Below are 24,308 nucleotides of genomic sequence, written 5' to 3'. Positions count from 1 at the left end.
TTTTTAAAAAGTTAATAGATACAAGCAAAGATATTTTTGAGGGCATCATGTTTGAACCTGGAAATTTCTTTAAGAAATATTACGCTTTAATATATAATTAGTGATAATTTGTTTAAGAAATTAAAGATTCTTTGATAATCAATGTCCGAAAAGTTTGAAACACATAAATTGTTTATCGTATATTGTTGACCATTTCGATGTAGTCGCCACAGATGAGAGAAGTTTTTCGAAATTGATGCTAATAAAGATTTATTTGCGGTTTTCTATATAACCAGAAAAATTAAATGAGTTGGTTATACTATCAATTGAAGTGGTCATGGTTTAAAGACTTGACTATATGATTCTAATGCATGATTTTGTAGAAAAATATAAGTAAAATTATATTTCTAACAATAAGTATATATAATATCACTATTTTTATAAATAGATTGTAGGTTTTGATTTTCTTAATGAATATTTACGTTATTTTCCATTGTTTAGCGATATTGATAAAATTTGTATAAGGGCATAGTTTTAAATTTTGATTGGGGCAGTATCAAAGGTTAGTCCGACACTGAATGCATGTTATTTACCACGACCAGAAAACATATATGTAAATTTATTTCATTATTGATAAACTCTTTTACGGCGATTCTGAACTGCGTTTCTAATTGGTAGATACTTGAGACGTTGAGATCTGTTTTGCAATTTTTTCTTTTAACTTCATTCGAAAATAATATAAAATACTAGAATTAAGTTTATATCCATCATAACAATAATATAAATTGAAGTTCAGAAAAGCAATAATATAAATTGCTAACCAATACATATTTATTTCAAATACTATTGTTTCAAATTTAGAGACCAGAACTATAATACGAGAATCAACTGCTGAATGAAATAAGAACATATAAAAGCAGGCAGAAAATGTTATGTACATAAATACCTTATTCTCGTAAACCTCATATCATATTGGATCGTGGAAAACGACTGGTGGTACAAGGCTATATATGTTATTCTATTCGAGCAAAACTAAAAGAGCGGGAGTTATAGTTTTAACTTTTAATATAACAGCGACGATGATATCCTTAATAACCATGATATATCTATCCTATTAAAAGTGAAGTACAAATGGGAATTAACCCTCACTTCATTTCATTATTTACAACTGACTGCCACTGCTTTAAATTAAAAATCTTTTGAGTATTTTTAAGCCCATCACATTTTTTTGTTCTAATTTTTAATGGGCTAGACATTTTTAATTTAACTTACTTTTAACTGGACCTAATTGTATTTTATCTAACCATTTTAACCAGTTCACATGTCTAATTCTAACCATCTCTAACCATAAATTGGACTTATAATCATATTTCACATGAGCACAAATCTAAACTATTATAACTGTTTTCTACCGAAAGAGATATTAAAACGATGGTCAGAGATTTACCACAAATCTAAATAACTATATATATCAATATTTTTTGGTTTCTTACATAATATACTTCGATGCAAAACCATTTTTTTTCGATGCAAAACCAGTTGGTTTGTCAAATTCAGTTTGGAGTAAAAACCATTCGGTTTTCTTATTTATTTAATAATTGCAATATTGCTCGAGAATAAATCTAATCTTTCAAACATAAGATCAATATTTATGAAGATCTTCCTTGCACCTGTCAATTCAGAAAAAATGGATATTAACCAATATATCAGATACTAATCACTTCAAATTTGTTTAGACAGACAAGTACTGATAATGGAATCATCTAAACCATTTATTTAGACAGACAAGTATATACATGTACTATTTCAACATATTTATTATATAAATCAGTTAGTAACTAGCGATTCAATAAAATTAGAATTTATGTTTATTTTAGTACAGATGTTAATCCAAATGTTTTATATGATAAAAATTGAGATAAACTGATTAATCATTTTATTTTTTAAATGTTAATTGTAATTTTTTTCTTTTTAAAAATACAATCTCATAGTCATATATTTCTTATGATTTTAAAAATACAATCTCATAGTTATATATCTCTTATTGAAAATAAACTCATATTGATAATAAACTTATCCAATATAATTTTTAAACTCACATTTTAAATTTTTTAATGATAGATTATTGTATATTATTTCCATATAAATATAAGTTTAGTTATTTATAAATAGGGGATATGTTTATATGATACTAATGTCGGTCAAAAAGGTTTTAAATTTTTATTTTTATTATATTAGATCTGTAATACATTTAAAATTATTAATATATATCATTTATACAAAACAATGATAAAAACGTAAAATATACACCCACAGACGTCCGCGTCAAGCTCTAATTCTATATTATTAAAATTGAAGTACTAATTATATTTGTTTGGAAACATGGATAACAATTTAAAAACAAGTTTGTTTGGAAATATGGATATCAGTTAAAAAAATAGGTTTGTTTGGAAACATGATTAGCATTATAAAAATATATTGTTGTTTGGAAACATAGATAGCAATATACTAATAAAAATAATGGGTCTATGTTATTAACAAAAATTAGAAGACTTTATATTATGAAAAACTATCTATTTGAGTCAACTTTAAAATATACGAAAATGGACTACTCTAATTACTTAAAAACATTTTTGTCTAATATAATCATAAAATAAAATTTAAACTTTATATACATATTTCAAATCAAAATAATAATTTAAAGTTGATTTGTATCAGAAATTGATTTAAAATATGCATACATTCAAAATTTTATTTTTACTAAAATATTTTACAATAACCATAATTAAAAAATGTTTTCAATATATATCAAAAAAATAATAAAAACCCCAATTTAATGTACCGACTTAAGTTATGGTTTTTATATTTCACATTAAATTTTAAAAATATAATATATGTAAGTATTTATATGATGGTATATATAAAATACTATTAATTATATGACTATATGATATATAATAGTGACTTCATAAATAATAGTGACTAGAGGTGGGCGTTAGGGTATCCATTCGGATTTGGTTCGGATCTATTTGGGTTTCGGGTTTCCGGGATCAAAGATTTGAGTCCATTCAGATATTTCTAAATTTCAGTTTGAATTCTATTCGAAACTTTATGGGTTCGGTTTGGGTTCATATAATCTATTTAAATTAATTTTAAAATTTTAAAATTCATTATATATACTTTAAATTTCTCAAAATCTATAAATAAATAATATATTACATATAAATTTGAATAACATATGTCTGAATACCTAAACTTAACATATAAATTGGTTTGGTTTAAATATTTGGATCGAGAATCAATACTTATTTTGTATTTTTGGTGTTATGAGTATACTAACTATTTTAGATATTTATTTTTGAATATTTTTATATATTTTAAGCATTTAAACCAACTTAAAAATATCATATATATTCTGGATATTTTTATATACATTAAATCTAATATATATAGTATATAAATCTTTTTTTCGGATACATTTTGGTATCTGAAATACTTCACTTCGGATCGGATCCGGTTTCGATTCTCTAAAACATCAAAATTTTGAATAATTATATATTTAATCATTTTGGTTCGAGTTTGGTACTACTCTTTCGGATCGGAATCAGTTTAGTTCTTCAGATTTAAATTTTTATTCAGCCTTAATAATATAAAAATAAATAGTAACATAATTTTGAAAATACACCCGCACGGACGTGCGGGTCAAGATCTAGTAATATTTTAAATGTATACTAGATTCTGACCCGCCCTTTGAGAGGGCGGGTATATTTTTCATTTTACCTTTTTGAGAAATTTAATTTTATTATTTTTTAATAATATTTGTATTTAATATTGATTTAATTTAGTAAATTTTTGGTAAATATATTAAATATGTCAAGTTGTATAGCTATATATTTGTGTCATATGCATATAAGAGATTATTTTTAAACTTTATTCTTAAAGTTTGCAAAATATTATATTTTTTGGTAGTTTCCTAACATAATTAGTCAAGAATGTTTCATACCCAAAGAATCCTATTCGGAATCGACTCGAAAATCAAAGTCTCGTGCTCTGTTAGACTTGATATATATACTCGAACGGTTCTTAAAATATTATATCCAGAAACCAATATCAAATCTAACCCGCACCGAAAACCGATTTTTTTTTGAAAATGTCTTAAGAAAATAATTTTTAATATATTCTGTTAAATATATTTACAAATGGGTTGATATATTCTTCACTAACTTTAAGTAAAATCACATGTAGTAAATATTTTTTTCGAATAACCTACTTTAAACCCGTTAAACTAAAATCCATCATTTTCACCGTTTAGGGTAACAATTAAGCGAAGAACACTATGTATGGATGGGTGGTGAGATCACATATTGACTATAACTGGTCTCTTCATAAGTATATATTTTTATAAATAATAATTCCATAATAATATCAGCTTAAATAGTTATAGTAATTTTAAACTTACTTCCAAAAATATACTTTGTAGATCATAAATTTAAATTTGGTATATTTATGTACCAAATATGAATTCGATATTTGTTGTTTGTTGCCTTATACATAGCCCATAAAATATGAGTTTATAAGTGGCTGTAGAAAGTGGTTTCATTTTTTTAAACAGAAGGTATGTCATTCGGTTATATTTTAGATGTAGTTATATTTTAATGTGGACATAACCCTTTATCAGCTGGTCATGATCCAGTTTTAATAGTATTGATTGTTTTGTTCAAGTATTCTAAAGGTCTTGTAAAGATATTGTAAGCAATTTAAATTTCTGATGTTTAATATATTCCAGTGGCACATTTGTAAATACACAAACTAAGATGACCTCAAAAAAAGTCTCATATTTCAACTGTAAAAATGTTATTAGAAATGTTAATATATATTTAAACAACTAAAATAAAAAATAAGTCTGTTAGAAAAAGGTTTACAAACTACGACATTTAAATTTAAAACAGACTATCTATGCAAATCATACATGTAACAGTCATGATCCATTTTCAGTTTAAAAAAATGTGTCAGGTATGATCCACCTTGGTCTTACCCTCATTTACATCTTCTACTCTACTCCTCTCCACCTAAGGACTGCGTTTTTTTAGAATCCATCAGAAATGGTGATCATGGCAAAAGTAAAAAACTATCTTTTTTTTACCGAAAAAAATCTATCTTACCTGCAAAAAAATGTGATACAGAAAAGAATGATTTCAAAGCCTAAACAAATTGGCAACTCGAGAGACGTTTTGATGTAGGTTCAAAGAAAAAGATGATTGTAACCTGTCAGTCTTTAATTTTGTGGGGAGGGGGGGATGATGGAGGATAATCCTGCGATAGGAAAAGCATAATTAATCAAATGCAGGTGTTGTTGTTTAAATAAGAAGAATTTCTGTTGGTTAAATAAAAATAAATTAGGAAATATAGAATTTAATATAAATCATAGGTTTGAAATACTCAAGTAGTTTGTTGCTACACAACAAAAGGAGTCACTTTAACAAAAAAAAAGAAATACTCAAGTAGGAGAGATCCGTAAATATTATTAAAACAGAAGAGATCCAAATTGTGCCAAAACTTTCGCGTAATTAATTGTTGAAGAATATTAAATATTTCAAGCTGAAATTATTTGATCCAAAATATATCATGAGATTTTTTTGAAATAAATAATATCTTGTTTGTTGTTTGACTTTCTGATGATATGAAAAGCAGTTTTAAATTGAAACAATACGTGGCTCAGTTTGTAGATGAATATTCAACATGTCGTTTAGTTTTATAAGAATTTTAAATAAGTACTTCAGTTAATTGTCGCTAAAGTATCAAATCTTTTTCTAATTATTGATATCCCGAGATTATGGATATCTCAATATTTTCTCCAGTCTGCAACATGTTAAGATTTTACTTATATATAATAAAAATATTTGAAATGGAATATATATTTTAATTTATATCCAATTTAAAAATCATATGAATTGGAAATCAACAAAATGATTTTTATTGGTTGTGTATATCTTCCATTCTAAAAGTTTGATGAATATATATATATATATATATATATATATATATAAACAATTTATTTTGACACCTATAAATACAATTTTGGTTAATAATTTTTTTTTTGTAAGGAAACAAATTAACCAAATAACCTAAAAATAAAATCTAAATCAGTTTAGCTTGCCTCTTCACCATTGTCAAGCCTCCTTCGCCGTAAAGTTTGTCTTACTACTGTCAATCTCGAAAAACACTGGCTGCCTCTTGCACCTCTTCCTCCGATTTCTCTCCCTCTCGGGTTATTCATCATCTTTTTTTCTTCCGTTCGGTCTTTTTGTATTTGGGACTCTTTTTTAGTAACCAACCTTTCATCTTCGAAAAATATGATTTCATAAACACTATGTTTATTATTCTATATTTAAAATATAAATAATAAACAACGATATATATAAAAAGTACGATGAAACATGTCAAAATGTGAAGAAGAAGCATAATTACGGTTTATATTTTAAACCCAACTCACAACATTTTCTTTGAAATACCAATATTAGACTTCTCTTCTTCTTCTTTTTGTTATGCTACGCATCCATTAGTTACATCAGCTTAGTCCCTACACAAACAAACACAAATTATTAGCTTGTTGACGATAAACAAATAATTAGAATCTGAAGGAACAAAACAAAAGAAAATTAAGAACTAAACAAACTACATATAATACAATGACAATAAAAGATGCAAAAAAAAAGAATGAAAATTAAGAACTAAAGAAAATTAGAATGCAAAGATGGTCGAGTCAACCAAATGGTTCAATGACTATTTATAGAGTAAATAGTCGGCAAGCTAGGTTGGTTAGGTTTGATAAAAAGAAAATTAAAAAGTATATTGATGGTCAAGTTTAATCGATATAATCTTTCAAGATTGGTATATACTGATTTGATTATGGGATATTCTGAGTTATTTTTTCAAAACTAAATATATTGTTGGAGATTTGTTTAATAGTTTGCCAAATTTTTCTTTTTTCGAAATTCAACAAAAATCGTAGACTTGATTAAATTCAAAAATGTTGAATTTCGAAATTTTCTTTTTTTTCAATGGGAGAGACATACTAAAACATAGATAAATATGGGAAACTAACTAAATAAGTGGAAATGGTTAGGTTGTTGGCAGAAATTAAAAAATAAAAATAAAAGAATTTAATTGAAATCATAGCTTAAAATTTATTCAGTGGCATAAGGTTGTAAATAGATTGAAACTCCAAGGTCACCTCAAAAAAGGGTCTTGTGTTTTAATAGTATAGATGTTTAGGCCTTGGTCTCAATAAAGAGGTAACTTGTAGTGGCAATAGTGAATATTAATATACCGACAATAACGTCACGCCTTTGTTATTTGAAAGATAACGTATATTTGGACGAAATCGATCATTTATTTTTTTTTAATTATAAAGAACAATTTCGTGTGATCTAGCAAACAGGAAGGTTGACAACGGGATTGGAGGAACTTACAGCACACTGTCAGCTTCACGGACCCCTTGACATTGATTTTATTTTATTTATCTATACTTATATGAAATAGTTTTAATTATTAAACTGCATTTTATTTTGACCAAAAAAAAATAGTTATTTTGTTGCCGGTCCTTGATTTCTATCACATATACATTGTACATCTATATTTTTTTTTTTTGATAACTCTGATATCTGGGCAGCCACATTCCCAACTATCCCCTCGAAAGGGGTCCAGCACCCCAACGAAAGGGATGTTAAATCCGTTATGGCCAAGACTCGAACCCGGGTGGTGGGCAGTACAGCTGTACATCTTTTACCACCAAGCTACGAGTGTTTGGTTATTGTACATCTATATTATACATGGATATTGTTGTCTCACGTCTGCATATATGCAGCGCATGGTCCATACACCAATAAATTATCAAATTGGTGCTCGAATTTATATGTACGTGTATATTTTGTTCTTTCAATTTGTAAGAAACCATTTACTTGTGTATTTCATATGGTTATCAAATACTAGGAGTTCCATAATTTCTTCTTTTGGTGGTGGTCTGAGTTGTCAATATTAAATAATAAGATTGATGTCTATCATTTGGCCAAGCGGCATTATATACTTTGCTAGTATTCAATTATGTAAAACTTATTTTAAGACTAGACAGTATAGCTAATATATTTCCATATACTGATTGATACATAAGCGCAACCACTTCGTAAGAATGAACTAACTGAATATATCAAAGTACTCCATAATCTTTTACTATATTTTATATACATGATATTTATATAGAATAACGTATTATTTATTTTGATGGACGAGAAGGAGAAATAGTTGCGTTAGTGAAAAACAGTAACCACAAATTCCAATCTCCACAACACGAGAAAAGCACTTAGTGACAATGGATCAGCTTATCTTCATTCCGCGAAGGGATCCATCGGAAACAAATACTCCATACATGTTCGTGAACTAAAATGATGACGAATATCTAAAATTGTATGTGATTTACGTTACACTGCTATCTAGAGAAAGCATGCCAGCAAAAATTAGGATTTTTTTCTAAGGATATATATGGCATTTTTATCACAAGATATGACATGTTATAGAGTATATTGTTATATAATGAGTATATGATTGTAAATAAAATATTTGGATGGATATTGTTGGACCTGTATGTAACGTGTTGAACATCGTATAAAACATTATCGTAGTTCCAGAAGCCTTAAGTACTCCAAAAACCAAAGGCTTACTAATACCCCCCCCCCCCCCCCTCATTTTTACACAAATTATTTACAAATGCATCTTAAATAAATATATCAGTGGAATCTATTTTAATTTAGAGTCTCAAAATGTATGCGTGCAAACGCAGAGGGCAATCTCTGGTTGTCAGCGTGACATAAGCTGACCTCATCATCTAGTGGCCTGAACGGACCCGCCTTCGCAGTTAAAAACCTCCTTGGACTCTCTCAAGCCGAAAGCACGCAAATGAGGATGCTGCCCTTGCACTGGTGGAGATATAAATAAACAAGTATACAACCAATAGCCATAGAGTTGCCCAAAAAAGTATATAACCATAGATGGGGGAAAACAAGAAGATAATGGGTGCATTTAAAGATTGAACACAAATTTATTAGGTCAAATTACTAATTTTTTTCTTGATATTTCACCAAATTTAGACAAAATAGAAAATATTAATTAATTCGATAGGGGCCTTCATTACCTCCGCCCCTGGCCTTGGATAGATACAAGTACAACCCCAAAAAGAGTGCGTCGTTTAAACCTAACCTAACAAGTAAATTAGAGAATTAATGGGCGACTTAATTAGGTTGGTTAATAATGTCTGTAGTAAAAAAATATCACGTCCACGTTACTTTGTTTGAGTGCATGATTACGCTATAGTTTCTTAAAACGAATTAAAAATGGAGTTGTTGTTTTAATAAGGAAAAATTCCTTAAAAATACATAGACTGAATTTCTTTTGCTGAAAAAATACACAAACTTTTTTGGCTTCCCGAAAAATACACAAACTAATTTTGATTGTCCATAAAATACACGAACTTTTGAATTTTGAAGGTTTCACACCTCGATTTTAACGGTGTAAACAGTGACTAACAGAATAGTAAGACGCTGTTAGACGCCGTTAACTCTGATTAAAAAGTTCATGTATTTTATGGACAACCAAAATTAGTTCGTGTATTTTTCGGGTAGCCTAAAAAGTTCGTGTATTTTTCAGCAAAGTTAATTTAGTATGTGTATTTTTAAGGAATTTTCAAATGGAGTTTGGATATTTCATATACTATTCAGAGGCTAAATATCTGGACACAATATCCAAAATTTTATATTTGTAAACTTTCAGTTTGGTTTTGGACCGAATATTTTCGGATCAGTTTCGATCCAAGTTTTTGAATCCGGCTAAAATATCTAAACCTAATCTTGACATTTTAGCCGGATTCAAAAACTTGGATTGGAACTGATCCGAAAATATTCGGTCCAAAACCAAACCGAAAATTTACAAATCTTTGTTGGGTCCAAAATTCTTCTACTTGAAAGAATTGAAACCAAAAAGAACCGATCCGAATAGACATGGGCCTAATAAAATCGACACGAATAGATTTAATCCGACAAGATCTTTCTGGTAACAATTTTGTTATTATTTTTGCAATATTTTTTAGTTTTGTTTTTCTAACAGAAACATTTTTAACTAATATGAAACTTTCAATGTAAAATTTAGAGTTGTTTGTGAATTTTTAGATATATATATATGATAGATTTCGACTAAATTGGACTCAACAAATATTTGTAAACTTTTGGTTTGGTTTTGGACAGAATATTTTTGGGTTAGTTCTGATTCAAGTTTTTGAATCCGGATAAAATGTCTAGACATTTTACAAATATAAAATTTCGGATCTGTATCATGTGATAGAGAATGTGTTTTTTTAGGTCTTTGGGTCGGGTTTGGGCCATTTTTTTCGGGATATGGATCTTTCAGATCGAAAATATTTGGTCCAAAACCAAACCGAAAGTTTACAAATATAAAAATTTGGATATGTATTGGGTCCAGATATTTAACCTCTGAATAGAATATGAAATATCCAAACTCCATTTGAAAATTCCTTAAAAATACACATACTAAATTAACTTTGCTGAAAAAATACACGAACTTTTTAGGCTTCCCGAAAAATACACGAACTAATTTTTGTTATCCATAAAATACATGAACTTTTTAATCAGAGTTAACGGCGTCTAACGGCGTCTTACTATTCTGTTAGTCACTGTTTACACCGTTAAAATCGAGGTGTGAAACCTTCAAAATTCAAAAGTTCGTGTATTTTATGGACAATCAAAATTAGTTTGTGTATTTTTTGGGAAGCCAAAAAAGTTTGTGTATTTTTCAGCAAAAGAAATTCAGTCTGTGTATTTTTAAAGAATTTTCCCTTTTAATAAAGTAGTCCTTTTCAATTTGTATATACAATGATTTCTAGTAAAATATGTTTGAAGAGTTTTCACTTTACAGAAGAAAGATACAAAAAAGGCGAGGAGGTAGATACCGACTAGAAATAATAATAACTGAGAGACAAGAAAAATATAGTAATGAATATTAAAAAGAAAATATAGATTTTATGAAAATGCCGTCAAAAGGAGGAAGCAGGTTGAGTATGGTTTACGCCAAAATAATAATAAAGAAAAGGAGTTGTTCGTATCGTCTTCTACCTTATAAAAACACACCATCCTTGTTTCCCTCTACCTACACGGCTACACCGCACTCTCTCTTTTTCTTCCTGTCTCTCTCCTCTGTTTGTATCCATGGATAAGATTAATCTTGTGAAGAATGGTGTTTTGAGACTGCCACCTGGTTTCAGGTTTCATCCCACTGATGAAGAACTTGTGGTTCAGTATCTCAAGAGAAAAGTTTTTTCTTCCCCATTACCAGCTTCCATCATTCCTGATGTCGATGTTTGCAGAGCTGATCCTTGGGACTTACCTGGTTGGTTTTATGATATTCTGTTATAACTCATTAATTAGTTTCCATTTATTTGGTTTCGAACCAGCGACCTTAGTCTTATGCAAGACAGGTTACGAGCACAAGCGGATGAAACATTCACAGCCTCTAAATTTTCAGCTAAATTTTTAAAACACATGTTGAGTGGGTCTTCAAATTATCCGAAGATTAACATAATTATATTTACGGCTTTTGCAAATCTCAAATTCAAGCTTAAGACTTATGAAGCCCTCTTTTTCTGTATGCAGGCAACTTAGAAAAGGAGAGGTACTTCTTCAGCACAAGGGAAGCCAAGTACCCAAATGGGAACCGGTCCAATAGGGCAACTGAGTCCGGTTATTGGAAAGCTACTGGTATTGATAAACGGGTTGTGACCTCTAGAGGAAACCAAATCGTTGGTTTAAAGAAAACTCTCGTCTTTTACAAAGGCAAACCACCTCATGGCTCAAGAACCGATTGGATCATGCACGAATATCGGCTCTCTTCCTCTCCTCCGGTACAAATTTCTTCCTCTCGATTTCCCGGTTTATTCTCCGGTTATCTCTCCACACCATGTCGTTTCACTAAACTTATAGATTCCCTTTCCTCTGCAGAGTTCTATAGGCCCCACTCAGAATTGGGTTCTTTGTCGCATCTTCCTTAAGAAGAGAGCCGGTGACAAGAACGAAGACGAGGGAGATAACCGGAATCTTAGATGTAATAATGACCAACTTGAAATAATTACACCAAACCAAACCGAGGATAAAACCGAACCAATCTTCTTCGACTTCATGAGAAAAGAAAGGACTACGGATTTGAAACTTTTGCCGAGCTCTCCTTCTTCCGGTCACGCTTCAAGTGGAGTCACGACGGAGATCTTCTCTTCTGATGAAGAGACCAGTAGTAGTTGCAATAGTTTAAGAAGAAATCCTTAATTAAATTTTAATGTTGACTGTCTTATATAGTAATTTTATATTAATACGACTCTCCTTCCTTTTTCCCATGTTACTTGAAAACGAATCTGTTTCTTGAACTAGTTGAATTTTATCTAAGTAACTAACCACCCTATTCAAGAACACCGCATTAACTTCATTCCCAACCAACATTTCAATTCTTCTCCCAGCGGTCCACTTATTGCAATAAATATATGTTTGCAAGTCATTGCACGTATGTACTTTACTTTGGAGATACTACCACAAACTGATCATATATTTTCATTTTAGAAATAGGAAGAAGAAGAAGCAATAGCGCCTATTTTACACGTTGGTTTGGGCTTGTCTCTCCATGAATGACAATGCCATGCCGAAAAGTATTCAAGTTAAAACTATAGTAATCTCGTCATTATTTATGAAAAGGTATAGTGTTAGTATTATGAAAGTGGAAATTATTACGGTTTAAGATTATTTACTCTCTGCACGTGACCATGAAATTATTAATACTCATTTCGGTTCAAAATAGTTAATGTTTTGGTTTAATACACAAAAATTAAAACATATTTTAACTAAAAACAAATAATTAAAAAATATTAATAAAAATAATTCAGCCAATCATTAAAAGAATCATTGATCACATAATCTTCGGTGGAGCGCTTTTTGTCAAAAGTGTTGAAACCGTAATTAGAGTGCCATGAGTGTTTATCACTTTAATGTCAAAAAGGCCATAATTATTCGGTGGAAACTATACAATCATAGATTTTTTACTCATTTCAAATTAAGATCCTAAGAAGAAGAAAAACACATTCGTCGTTTACAATGATGTGACTTGATTTCAAATAAGGTCCCCACTCATTAAAATGCTTTAACTTAGATTTAATCTTTTGTAACACTTTCGAGTATCTAAAAATGCAAAATAATATTATCTTAATATATTTCTATAACTTAATTTATTTTTATTTTTATTTTTATTTAAAATGATGCAATCAATTATATGTTGACACATACCTCAATTTCTTAGAGAACATCTCAAAAATGATACTTTACAAAAAAAATCATTATTTTCATATTTTCTTTTAATATTTATTACTTATTTTTTGTGATATCTTTTCTAACTCCACAATTGGAATTGTTCTGGGATTTAATATTTCTTTAGGGAGTACTAGTTGAATGGGAATTTCTCAGTTAAAACTCTTAAATTCGGGTGTCACGGATTAATAGATTCTAACATTCTTACTAAAATCTAATGTTATTGGTTTTATGATTGTTTAATAACTTACAAAATATTTTGTTATTTAAATAAATAGTTTCTAATAATTCTATAATTCTATTAAATCTAGTATTATTGGAATTTGAATTCTAGAAAATTTTACTCCAAATTTTTTAAAATTTTGCATATAACCACTAGATTCTTAAAATCATTACAGTACCAAATTTTGATAAACTTTTTAAATATGAAAAATTCTTTACAACTCTTTAGAAATTAAATAAATCTATTGATTATTAGTTTAATGGTTATAAATTATATTCCTATTAACCTCTCTTTAACTTGTAAGTGGTTATAAGTTTATGGGGATTCCTTTTATTTTTAGTTAACTGTTATGTGTTTTACTATGTACAATTAGCTCCTTTAATGTAAGGTCTGTTAAGTTTGGGATTATTTTAAGTTTCTAATTTAGAATTAATTGGCACTAAGTAAGTCGACACTATTTTATATAGATTACTTAATTATTTTTCAACTATTAATATGATTTTTTTATTCTTTTTTAACATTTTTTATTACGCTCAAGCATGACAATTATGGGAGTAACGTTAATGGATCGATCCAATATTGGATAGCTATGATACTATATTAATTTGAATGTATTATGAGTTTCTAATTTAAAACTAACTAAAAGTAAATGGATGGACATTGTTGTTTTATATATTAGTCGATTATTTATTAAATTACTAATGTGAAACTTTCATTCAGTAATGAGGCAAGTAACTTAGAGCTTTGAAAAAAAAAACTTAGAGCTATGAATAATTGTGGTATATAACTTTTTATAATAATTTCTGTACTAAATAACCTTATTTGTTTTGGCTCCACAACATTCAAAAATGTGTCCCATGTGGTCATTTTGATGCAACATAATCTATTGTTTAACATCTAGACATAATCCTAATGAAATTTTCAAAAACTTTCACTTTTTAGAAAAATTTCAAGTTGTGTTTGTTTTTAAAATATTAGAGCATATTGAATCCTATTTCACTTTCATATTAAATTCAGTTTTTAAATAGTTTATTTCTTTTTAAAAAAATAGTTTATTTCGATTTAATTATATATTTAATTCAAAATAAAATAATATATAATATTAATATTTTTGTTAATTCTCATATTTAATAAGTAATATATTTATCCCAAGATTTGTTGTAAACTTGAGCAAGTTTAATACTTTTTTTCTTAACATAGAGTATTCAATCTTCTTGAAATTGTATTACTAGGAAAAATATATAAAAATAGAAACTCAAGATTATATATTTTTATGACGATTTTTTTTTGTTTAAACAATCTTTATGACGATTTTTTTTTAAGAATACGGAGAAACAATCCATGTCGTCATAGGATTCTAACATGGAAGGACTACAAGGAAAGTTATGCAGGAATAGATTCAAAAAAAAGTAGATGGAAAGTTATAACTTAATTAAAAGCCCTTTTTCCAAAAAAGAAAAATTATAACTTAATTTAGTTTACAAAAAAAGCTTTTAATTTATGAGCATAAGGAAGAGAAACACGCATAGGTAAGAGCTTCAAAGAATAAGAAAAAAAGAACAAGATTCCGTGAGGATAATATATTCGAGGAGGATCAAATCTCTATCTATCTAAGATTCCATTCCAATCTTCAAACCTACTCCAAACTGAAAAAAAAACATTCTATGTGAGTAACTGAGTTGTGTGTTAAACAGCATATGTTACTGTTGTCTCCATCCAATTACTATGCCTTACGTAACTGAATTGGGAAGTTAGGTAACGGTCTGATGAGTGTTCGACCTTGCGAGACATAAAACATACCAAAGAAAACTGCGCAATTTTTTTGTCAACTACGCAATTATATATTCGAGTTAATGACACAACTACGTTAAAGGAAAGATACTTTTATTAAGTTTTATTACTTTCATCTCCACTATTTTTATGCCTTGGAAAACCTAACCTATAAATACTGGCAATGTTTCCACACAAAATGCGATATTATAATGTGATATATAACAAAACTACTCTGTATTTATTCTACATAAACCGATTTTGTCTTTAAGAAATAAATCTTGAGAATTTTTTTTTTCTTAAAGCTTCGGTATAGCAATTAGGCATTCTGACACGTGCCTAAACCTAGGTTTTCAAGTAAACAACAAGGCCAGGTCACCCCAATAAATATCTTAAATTTGCTAATTCACACTAGTCCACGCATATTCGATATTAGTGGTGGTAGTAAGCATATAGTTGCGATTTCTTGTACTTGCAAGCAATCCCAATCATCTCAGTGACTATAATCGATTGAGTCATATTAATCAACAACTTTTTACAATCATATGATATTTTAAGGATTGTTTTCATATACAGTATGCCGCAAGGAAAGATAGAGAATATTTCTCCCGACCCATAGAAAAATATAGGTCGTACGCCATTATTCGATAGTTGTAGAGGATTTGTTCAAATGTTTTGTTCGGTTTTCCCCACAAGTTACTTCTTTGACTCTGATTATGCGTAGGGATAATATATATTAGATTCGGCCCGCATTTTATACCGAATTTTGCAATATAATACTCTTTCATAACAAATATGAATCAACAATGAAATATTGTAAAATAAAAAGAGAATCACTTTCATAAGAAAATAAAGTAATAATTAGAGAATAAGCATGTGTGGCGTAAATAATATATACTCTAAGTGATTTGATATATATAGTTTATATATCTAATTATTTTTTTTGACGAAAAAAAAGATGACTTGTGGGTTCGAATCCGTGATCTCTAGTTGGTGTAAGTGAGCTCAAGCCACTAAACCACTGCTTATATATTTAATTTGTTTTTTTTATTTAAGCAGGACTCATATATGTGTTGGTGTGTAAAAATAATATAATTTAGTTTAGCATAACAAATGGATCAAACATAAAATATGTTAATGTTCCAAAGAACTTTTCTTTACTACTTGACCACAAGATTCCGGACTGTATATCTAACTTGTTGTTATATCAAAAGCATGGAGTATAAACAGTAACAGTAAAATCTGTCAAAAATAATTATAAAATTTTGCTAATATCTTTTTTTTATATGAAAACAACATATATAGAGAAAAGAACGTTGTATTAATAATTCTGTTAGCAAAACAATTACTTCAATAGCTCACATAACTTACTTTTCCATGTTAAATTTTAATGACTTTATTTGGAAAAATGAAAATAAAAAGAAATTCTACCATATGGAAAAAGTGAAGGACATAATCTGATTAAAACATATCCAATATTTATATTACTCTAAAATAAAAATATATATTATAGAGATGGTTTTTCTTTAATATATTACTCTATAATATAATTCCTCTATTTTAGGAAAAATATAAAGAAATACTATTTTTAATTTTATATTTAGAGATAGAAATTGCAATTAACTATATTTTTTTATAAATAAAAAAATATTATAGAGATATACATTAGAGTAAAAATTCACCTTTATAACAAAAAAACTATTTTGTTGAAAAATATATAGATGAAAATAAAGATGAGTTAGAAACAGTCTTAGTTACCCAGTTAGTGGTTGTCTAATTTCCAAACTTATATAACCATTCAATTCCACTATAATTACGTTTGTAGTTATCCAACCTAATTTTCATGAAAAAATATCCTAATATACTATTCCTCATGTTTCTACATGTAAGTAGTTTTAGTTAAAATGTTAATATTAAAAAAATATATATTTTTAAAAATATAGTACTTAATACATGAATTCAACCAGTAATAAATGTAAAAACTGTTTTGGATTATGTGAACATTTTATATAATGAAATTTTTTTTTGGCTAAAATTTCATGCATATTGAAATAGAGGGAATATTAGCTTTGATATATGGTATTTTTTTTTTTTTTTTTTTCCCAAATTGAAATTCATTCATACTAAACACAAATATTCATACAAAGCTGGCGGCACAACGAAATAGCCCCAGAATCAAGAGCCCATAGAAAGCGGCAACTAGAACCCACATCAGAGTGACTTACGAACCCACATCGGAGCGACTTACGAACCCACATCGAGGCGACTTACGACCACAACTAACAGATGAATTAAAACTAAGAAAACGCAATTAAACGGCAAACTAAAAGCCAACTACAAACCAACATAGGACAATCCAATGTAGAAGACCTTCCAACATAGCAAATGCAGTGATCTGGATATATCGAAGTTGCCCTCGGCCAACCGACGATACCTTCCACTTCTAGAACCGAAGACCCTTTGCCTTCTCAACTCGAGTATATCGTTGCCGCCTATGGCCTGCCGAACGATATCACTCCACTAGTAACCAAGAACCAAGACTTCATAACCCGACAAGAGAGACCGCTTTACGATCCACACAACTTTCGGATATGGTAAGAGCGCACTCACACCCATTTTACCCCTTGTTAGAAGCCTGTCAAACACCTCTCCTCAAACAAGTCTCGCCGATTCCCAAAACAAATGCAATCAGTAACACACCAAACCGACGAGAGATCACAGCACCCACATCAACTGGAAGATAAGACTACAAATTGAATATGTCAACCACCAACCCCATAGCCTATGACCACAACCGTCTATCACCAATAGATAACCACACAATACAAGGAAACGGTACCAACGCCTAGGTGTGTTAATCCAAAACAACACCAGCGGCACATACCCACAACCAACTCAGGACCTTCAGTTTCTATGATTCACTCCCTAGTCACAGAAAACGAATAGACAAGAACAAAAAGAAGGATAGGTCTCAACTCCAAAATGCAAACCAGAGCTTGATTTTTGATTCAACAGATGTGGAACTGAAATCACCGGTTGGGCCACTCGCCATCAGTCTTCTCCTCCGAGTCTCTCACCTTCGAGATGGTAATGAGAACAAGAGTGGAGGAGGCGTCTTGTTGAAACACGCGTCGTAGTCGAGATTGATTCATCGGGAATCTGAAACTTGAAAACCAGATCCAACTTATCCAACCTCTCTAAGAGCCGACTCCCTCAACATCCACCGCCTCGTGAGCCTCGCCGCTGCTCCAGATGAAGTCGAAGACCGACTCCGTCACGCATCAATCGCATCTCCGTTTAGGTCTTCGCTCACCCAGAACCGTTTGCATATCGACAACGAGGAAGGTAGGGGAGAAGAGAGCAAAGGAAAAAGGGAAAAAGAGGAAGAGAATGACCTCCGGCACCGGCAACAGCCGGACCGGAGTTAGAGTTTAATCAGACGGCAGAGTCGCAGTTGAAGTCGCCGGGATATTAGTTCTGTGCTTTGATATATGGTATTTAAAGTAGTTCTTTTAAAAAAATACAAATATGATAAGAGTGATATACAAATACAACAGTAGTCTGATAATGAGAGCCGACTTTCATCTCTACTTCCCCTAGTTCGTAGTTACAATGACTATGGCTCTGATTCGTAATCTTGTAGAATGGCAATGTGAGTTTTATTTGATTATTGACAAAATTTTTATTAAGTGGAAATGTGAGTTTTAGTTGATTATTGACAAAATCAACACTTTCATATTATTAAATTATATGATAATACCGTTTTAAATTTGTTTTTTAAATAGCAATAAATTTGTTATAATAAATAGTTATGTTGTAAATTAAAACATACTATAATTTTTTATGATATTATAAGATGTCAATCTATTATTAAAAACATATTGAAAATAAGTTAAATATTTGTAATACAAAGTAAAATATTTCAAAAATATTTTAGTTATTTTCAAATTTTGTCGTAATTTGTTCAATTAGTGATATTTATTTTATTTAATAAAATATTTTAATCAATTTAGTATGTATTCAGCCATTCTGTAAATTTTATTTTTTGAGCTTAATTAATTTTATTTTTACAGTTTAACTATTTTTCACGATTTCGTAATGAAACAGTGTTATCAACCCGAGATTGTATATATCGAACTCAATTTTAATTTTACGTGACGCAAGTTTACCTGTTTGAAACGCAACCTTGTTCTCTGGTCACAAATCTGTGATGTAGAAGATCATACAACATAAGTTATTCGGCTTAGTGACAAGAATCAGAGTGCATCAAAATTTACCCTTTTTGCGGTTAATAATTAGATTATTAAGAACATCCACCCAAATGCATGTGTAAATTGATGAAAATAAAAATTAAGAAAAGAAAAGAAGTAACTCATATTGCATAGTTATGTCAAAGTGCATCTGGAAAGAGTCGTATAATGCTGACTTGTTTTTGTGAAATTCAAATTTGCATAAAATTCTAAGTGGGCTGCGACTTAGGAGACGTGGGAGATCCACACACTTTCACAAATCATCATCGCACACACGCCCTTTTCACTCATATTGCATAGTTGTGTCACTTCCACCAACCAAATTCAATATATGTATGTATATCCCGCTTAGATTTACCTAACACTTAACCTTTGCCTTTAATGTTAAATCATAAAAAGGAAAGTTTACCTACTCTAGTAGTAGTTAATAATCAAATTGGTAATAATAACAAAATCAAAGCTGCACGCAAACAAAAAATACAAATGCAAAAAGTCCTAATGAAATGCTAAATAAGAGATATTATTTTCGGCTCATCTGAATGTTCAAGAGATAGTCTATCCGTGGAATATATCTCCACCTGAGATTTAGTTCTATGTTTCTAATAGATCTTGGTTTAATTTTTTTTCTTTCAAAAAGAAAAAAATGCTAATGAAAATGTTTTAGCAACTAAACTTTTTCTTTATGCAGACATACATATGCAAAAGACATTCGCAAATGCAAAAAAAAAAAAAAAAAATATTTTGGTAGATATATAAATATATATATATATATAATAGTTGCTCAAAAAAGTGTATATTAGAATAATAATAAGAAGATAAAGACGCACTCGTAAACATATTCGCGAACATACATGTCAAAGAAAAATATATTTTCTCAAGAAAACAAAAAATAAGAAATGCTAAACATAAACATAAACAAACGAAGCGAGAACCAAATTTTGTTAAAGAAAAAATCTCACATTGAAAATATATAAAAGATTTGAACTACTATATTGAATAATATATAAAAGATTTGAACTACTATATTTACTATCAATTGATTTTAAGTTGGAAATCCGAAATACTTGTCATGGTGTTAGAACAAACACACGTTTTGATGAACAATCCGGTCTGGAAAATAACCAGATCATTCATTAGCTGATTGTCCATAAAAAATCAGTATATCGATATTGTTAGAAAATAAAATATTGTTTTGAAATAAATATGATGGATTCTGTGATATTAATGGTTTTATACACTATTATCCCAAAAATAGGTGTTGAAGAAAAGATTCTGCATTGAAAATATGTAAAAGATTTGAGTGATGTATAACAATATAAATGACTTGGACCATTCTACTTATCACCAATTAGTTTTAAGTTGTAAGCGTATGAAACAAACTTAATATAAAAGCTATTGAGCAATAAATCACACTTGGTTTGATTATTACTATGGAGCAACCAAAAATTTAGAGAGAAAATTATGGACGAAACTTATTAACACGACTAAAACATTTACACAAGAAACACTACGAAGGTGGAGAAAGTGCGTATCAAAGGAAAAAAAATGAACTGTAATCTCTTGAATCCAATCCTTTTCCTTTTTTCTCCCAACCACCACACCATAATTAAACAACATAAAACAAGAAGGAACCTAGTTGGGTAAACAAACTCAAATAAACACAAGAGAATATTTTTTATAATTTTGGTTCATCAAATTTTCTTTATTTAGTTCAAGAGCCAGAATCTCTTTATGGCTCTTGCCTGTTCCCACAAGGCCTCTAACAAAGCATTAAAAGAAGAGAATGAGGTCAGTCATCAAAGACATGTTGCCTAGACTCTAAGCAAAACTAGAGATGTGACACATCCCATATTCATTTCTTGATGACAACACAAACCTAAACCCCATAATTAATTACTAAACATTTACATTATCATTATCATCATCCTTATCCTGATGTCTATTTTCACACCCTTCACGAAAAAAATCTGCAGTTGGTAATTTAGCTGGTTGAAACTACTATGGGGAAGTAGAGGTGAACATGTCTCTAAATTACATGCTATAGTCCCCTGTCTGAGGAGATTTCGGTCCAAAAGATCTGGAAGTTTGTGTTAATATATTAAAATATAGGTAAACTAACCAAAAAAGGGTTTGATATCTTCTGTAGAGGTTGCGTGCGAAGAAGCAAAACCCCTTGTGAGGGAGCTATGAGTGAGGGAGTGACTTTAGGATCAGCTTCAGCTTTCTAAGACAAAATGATAAATAGCAAATGGGTTTGATATGCACTTACATCACATGTTTAGCTTTCCTCTTGTGGTCCTCTTCTTCTTCAAACTCTATGCAAATCCTACACGTATCTTGAAAAAAAACTGTAAATCATGGACCCATCAAAGATTCAGTTGTATCTTCCTTAATTGACCCCTTTTTGAGGCATGATTAGACATTTATAGCTAAGAACTAATCCCAAAAACTTAGTCAAGGGGATTAAAATTCTTGCTATAGATAGACATCTAAATGGTCCCAAAGAACCTAAACCAATTAAGCCACTTCACACGCTGAAGAGGCAAGTCTGACTCTTCCCGGATTCCAACAAAACAGAAGAGTATAAGCTTTGAACACTAAAACCAGCCGACAAAGCATATGCTTGGTGACAACTACAGTTGCACACCTGTATTGCACTAAAAATGTATCTGCCTTTTCACCTTTGCACGCAACTCGCTATTTATCAGTTTACCAATCTCCATTTTTTAAAAAGAATGAACTTATTCAAGTTGCTGAAGGATTATTCACATGACTTGATGTGTCCCTAATCAAAGACCAGATAAATTATGCTTTTGTAAACCCAAACAGAACAGGGAGCAAATTAATGTCAACAAAGAGAAACGAAAACAAAACAATGGAGTATATTAAACATAAGTTGCTATAATCTACATGTTCTCGATTGACTGGGAAGTACACCAGAATACTTACTGTCTAGGAGTTTAAGAAACACAACCAATATTACAATCTTGACATGTCTACACCTCGATTGGTCATATGACTTTTTTTTTGATCAAACACGATCGGTCATATGACTATGAATCATTTTTGTTCAGTGTGGGCCCATCTTTAGATAAAATCTAGGAAAACACATAATACATGAATAGTTACATTTTAAAGAAAAACTCTGGAAACGATTGTAATATTTACAAACTTCAACTGACTAAGATTTCTGCATATCAAACCCTGCTGAATTATCTAATTGATGAACTAAACATAATAGAGACATTATCAATTTAATCAATTTCTGGGATTCCCACAAATGGTCGTGTGCCGTATGCCGTCTACTATATATTGAAGTTTTCCATTAAACCAAAAACTATGTCAGAGAGCCAAGGAGGAGAAGGAAGAAATGTGATGATTTTAGGGAGCCCGTTTCACAAACCAAAGTAGAGCTTGAAAAACTTAAACTCAAACAGGGCAGCCTAGCTTAAAATATGGCGGGCTCAAATGGGATAGAACAGCCCATCACACCATCATCTAAAGAGGGCAAAACATCTATACGCGAAGAGTCTTGTTTCATAGCGAGAAGGGACAAGAGTCGAGACATGGACTGTTCAATTGACGAATCACTTGGCAGTTGTATATACTCCTTCCTTACATACATTTTACAGGAGTGATTCTGAATCTTTCAATTTGTTCCGGCACATGCGACTCAACTTCAATAAGAAGAAGAAAAAAAAAGTGCATTTTTTCAAGCAGGGAATGCGAAGCTTTGTTGCTTCCACTGTGGCGGATCAAAGTCAAAGTCAGCAACTTGCATGACATAGCAATCACGTAAAAGTGGAACTATCTATAATACAGAGGAAAACAAAAACATGGAATCACAAGAGTTGCATGCAAAAATAAGAAAACATTAAAACCACTTTGTTCCCACACTGAGGGCAATGGTATTGTTTGTTCCAGAGGCAATCCATTGGAAGGCAGAGAAAGCAGAATCCAAGCATAAATGGTATCATGCAAGCAACAGCAGCAGCTACACCAGGTTTCGGTCTGTTTCAAATCCAAATAATTGTATTTTTATTTTAGAAAAAGCTAAACAAGATAAATGCACGCAAAACCACAATCTCACACTCTAGAGACATCTGAAAAAATGTAGCCCCTAAACACGAATGCATATGCATTAACCACGAGTATATGATTCTAGGCCGTGGATACTTTTATATTATATATCTTATGCTCTTTAACCATATTGTAATCGCCTTTAGTGATACAGATCTTTCATTAGTCGTGGATGTAGTCAATTTACGTGAACCACCTTAAATATTTTGTGTCGTTAGTTATATGTTTCTAATTATTTCTCATATCTGTTATAACATGAACAAAACAACTTCATCAATATCGGCATCAGTGGACAGATCCAATAAGTACATGATCAATTGAAATAGATCACTAAATGCCGAATTGCCGATGCACTGCACATATATGATGCTTACGTGCAATAGAAGCTTTATATATGTAAACCTTATAGCGTTAGGCATGACGATTCCGTCCTGGTACGGGTTGTCCCGCTTAATACCGAACTCCAATCACTGTTTGTCCCTCCTTCGACATCCGTATTGGTTGGTACCGTCAACGATTAAAGATGAAACAAAACAGAGCGAGCGAGAAGAAGTATTGAGAAGGGATGATAGGTGATTCAACGCACTCTTTATTGTTTCC

General features: G+C 30.2%; 1 protein-coding gene across 1 annotated transcript; it reads left to right on the top strand.

Moving 5' to 3' along the window:
• The first annotated feature begins 11,171 nt into the window (after nucleotides 1–11,171).
• LOC108844246 (NAC domain-containing protein 83) lies at nucleotides 11,172–12,432 on the top strand. The gene is made up of 3 exons (XM_018617467.2): nucleotides 11,172–11,430; nucleotides 11,694–11,941; nucleotides 12,039–12,432. Exons 1-3 carry the CDS (start codon nucleotides 11,250–11,252, stop codon nucleotides 12,357–12,359), a joined length of 750 nt encoding a protein of 249 aa, XP_018472969.1. The 5' UTR covers nucleotides 11,172–11,249; the 3' UTR covers nucleotides 12,360–12,432.
• The last annotated feature ends 11,876 nt before the right edge of the window (nucleotides 12,433–24,308 follow it).

Source organism: Raphanus sativus, chromosome 3 (genome assembly GCF_000801105.2).
Source record: "Raphanus sativus cultivar WK10039 chromosome 3, ASM80110v3, whole genome shotgun sequence".
NCBI classification, from domain to species: Eukaryota; Viridiplantae; Streptophyta; class Magnoliopsida; order Brassicales; family Brassicaceae; genus Raphanus; species Raphanus sativus.
This window is presented reverse-complemented; position numbering and strand designations above follow the sequence as displayed.

Bases quoted from the DNA above. Each gene is read 5' to 3' on its own strand.
- LOC108844246 (XM_018617467.2), top strand. From the start codon at position 11,250: ATGGATAAGATTAATCTTGTGAAGAATGGTGTTTTGAGACTGCCACCT. The intron at 11,431-11,693 runs GTTGGTTTTATG...TTCTGTATGCAG, and splicing joins TGATCCTTGGGACTTACCTG to GCAACTTAGAAAAGGAGAGG. The intron at 11,942-12,038 runs GTACAAATTTCT...TTTCCTCTGCAG, and splicing joins GGCTCTCTTCCTCTCCTCCG to AGTTCTATAGGCCCCACTCA.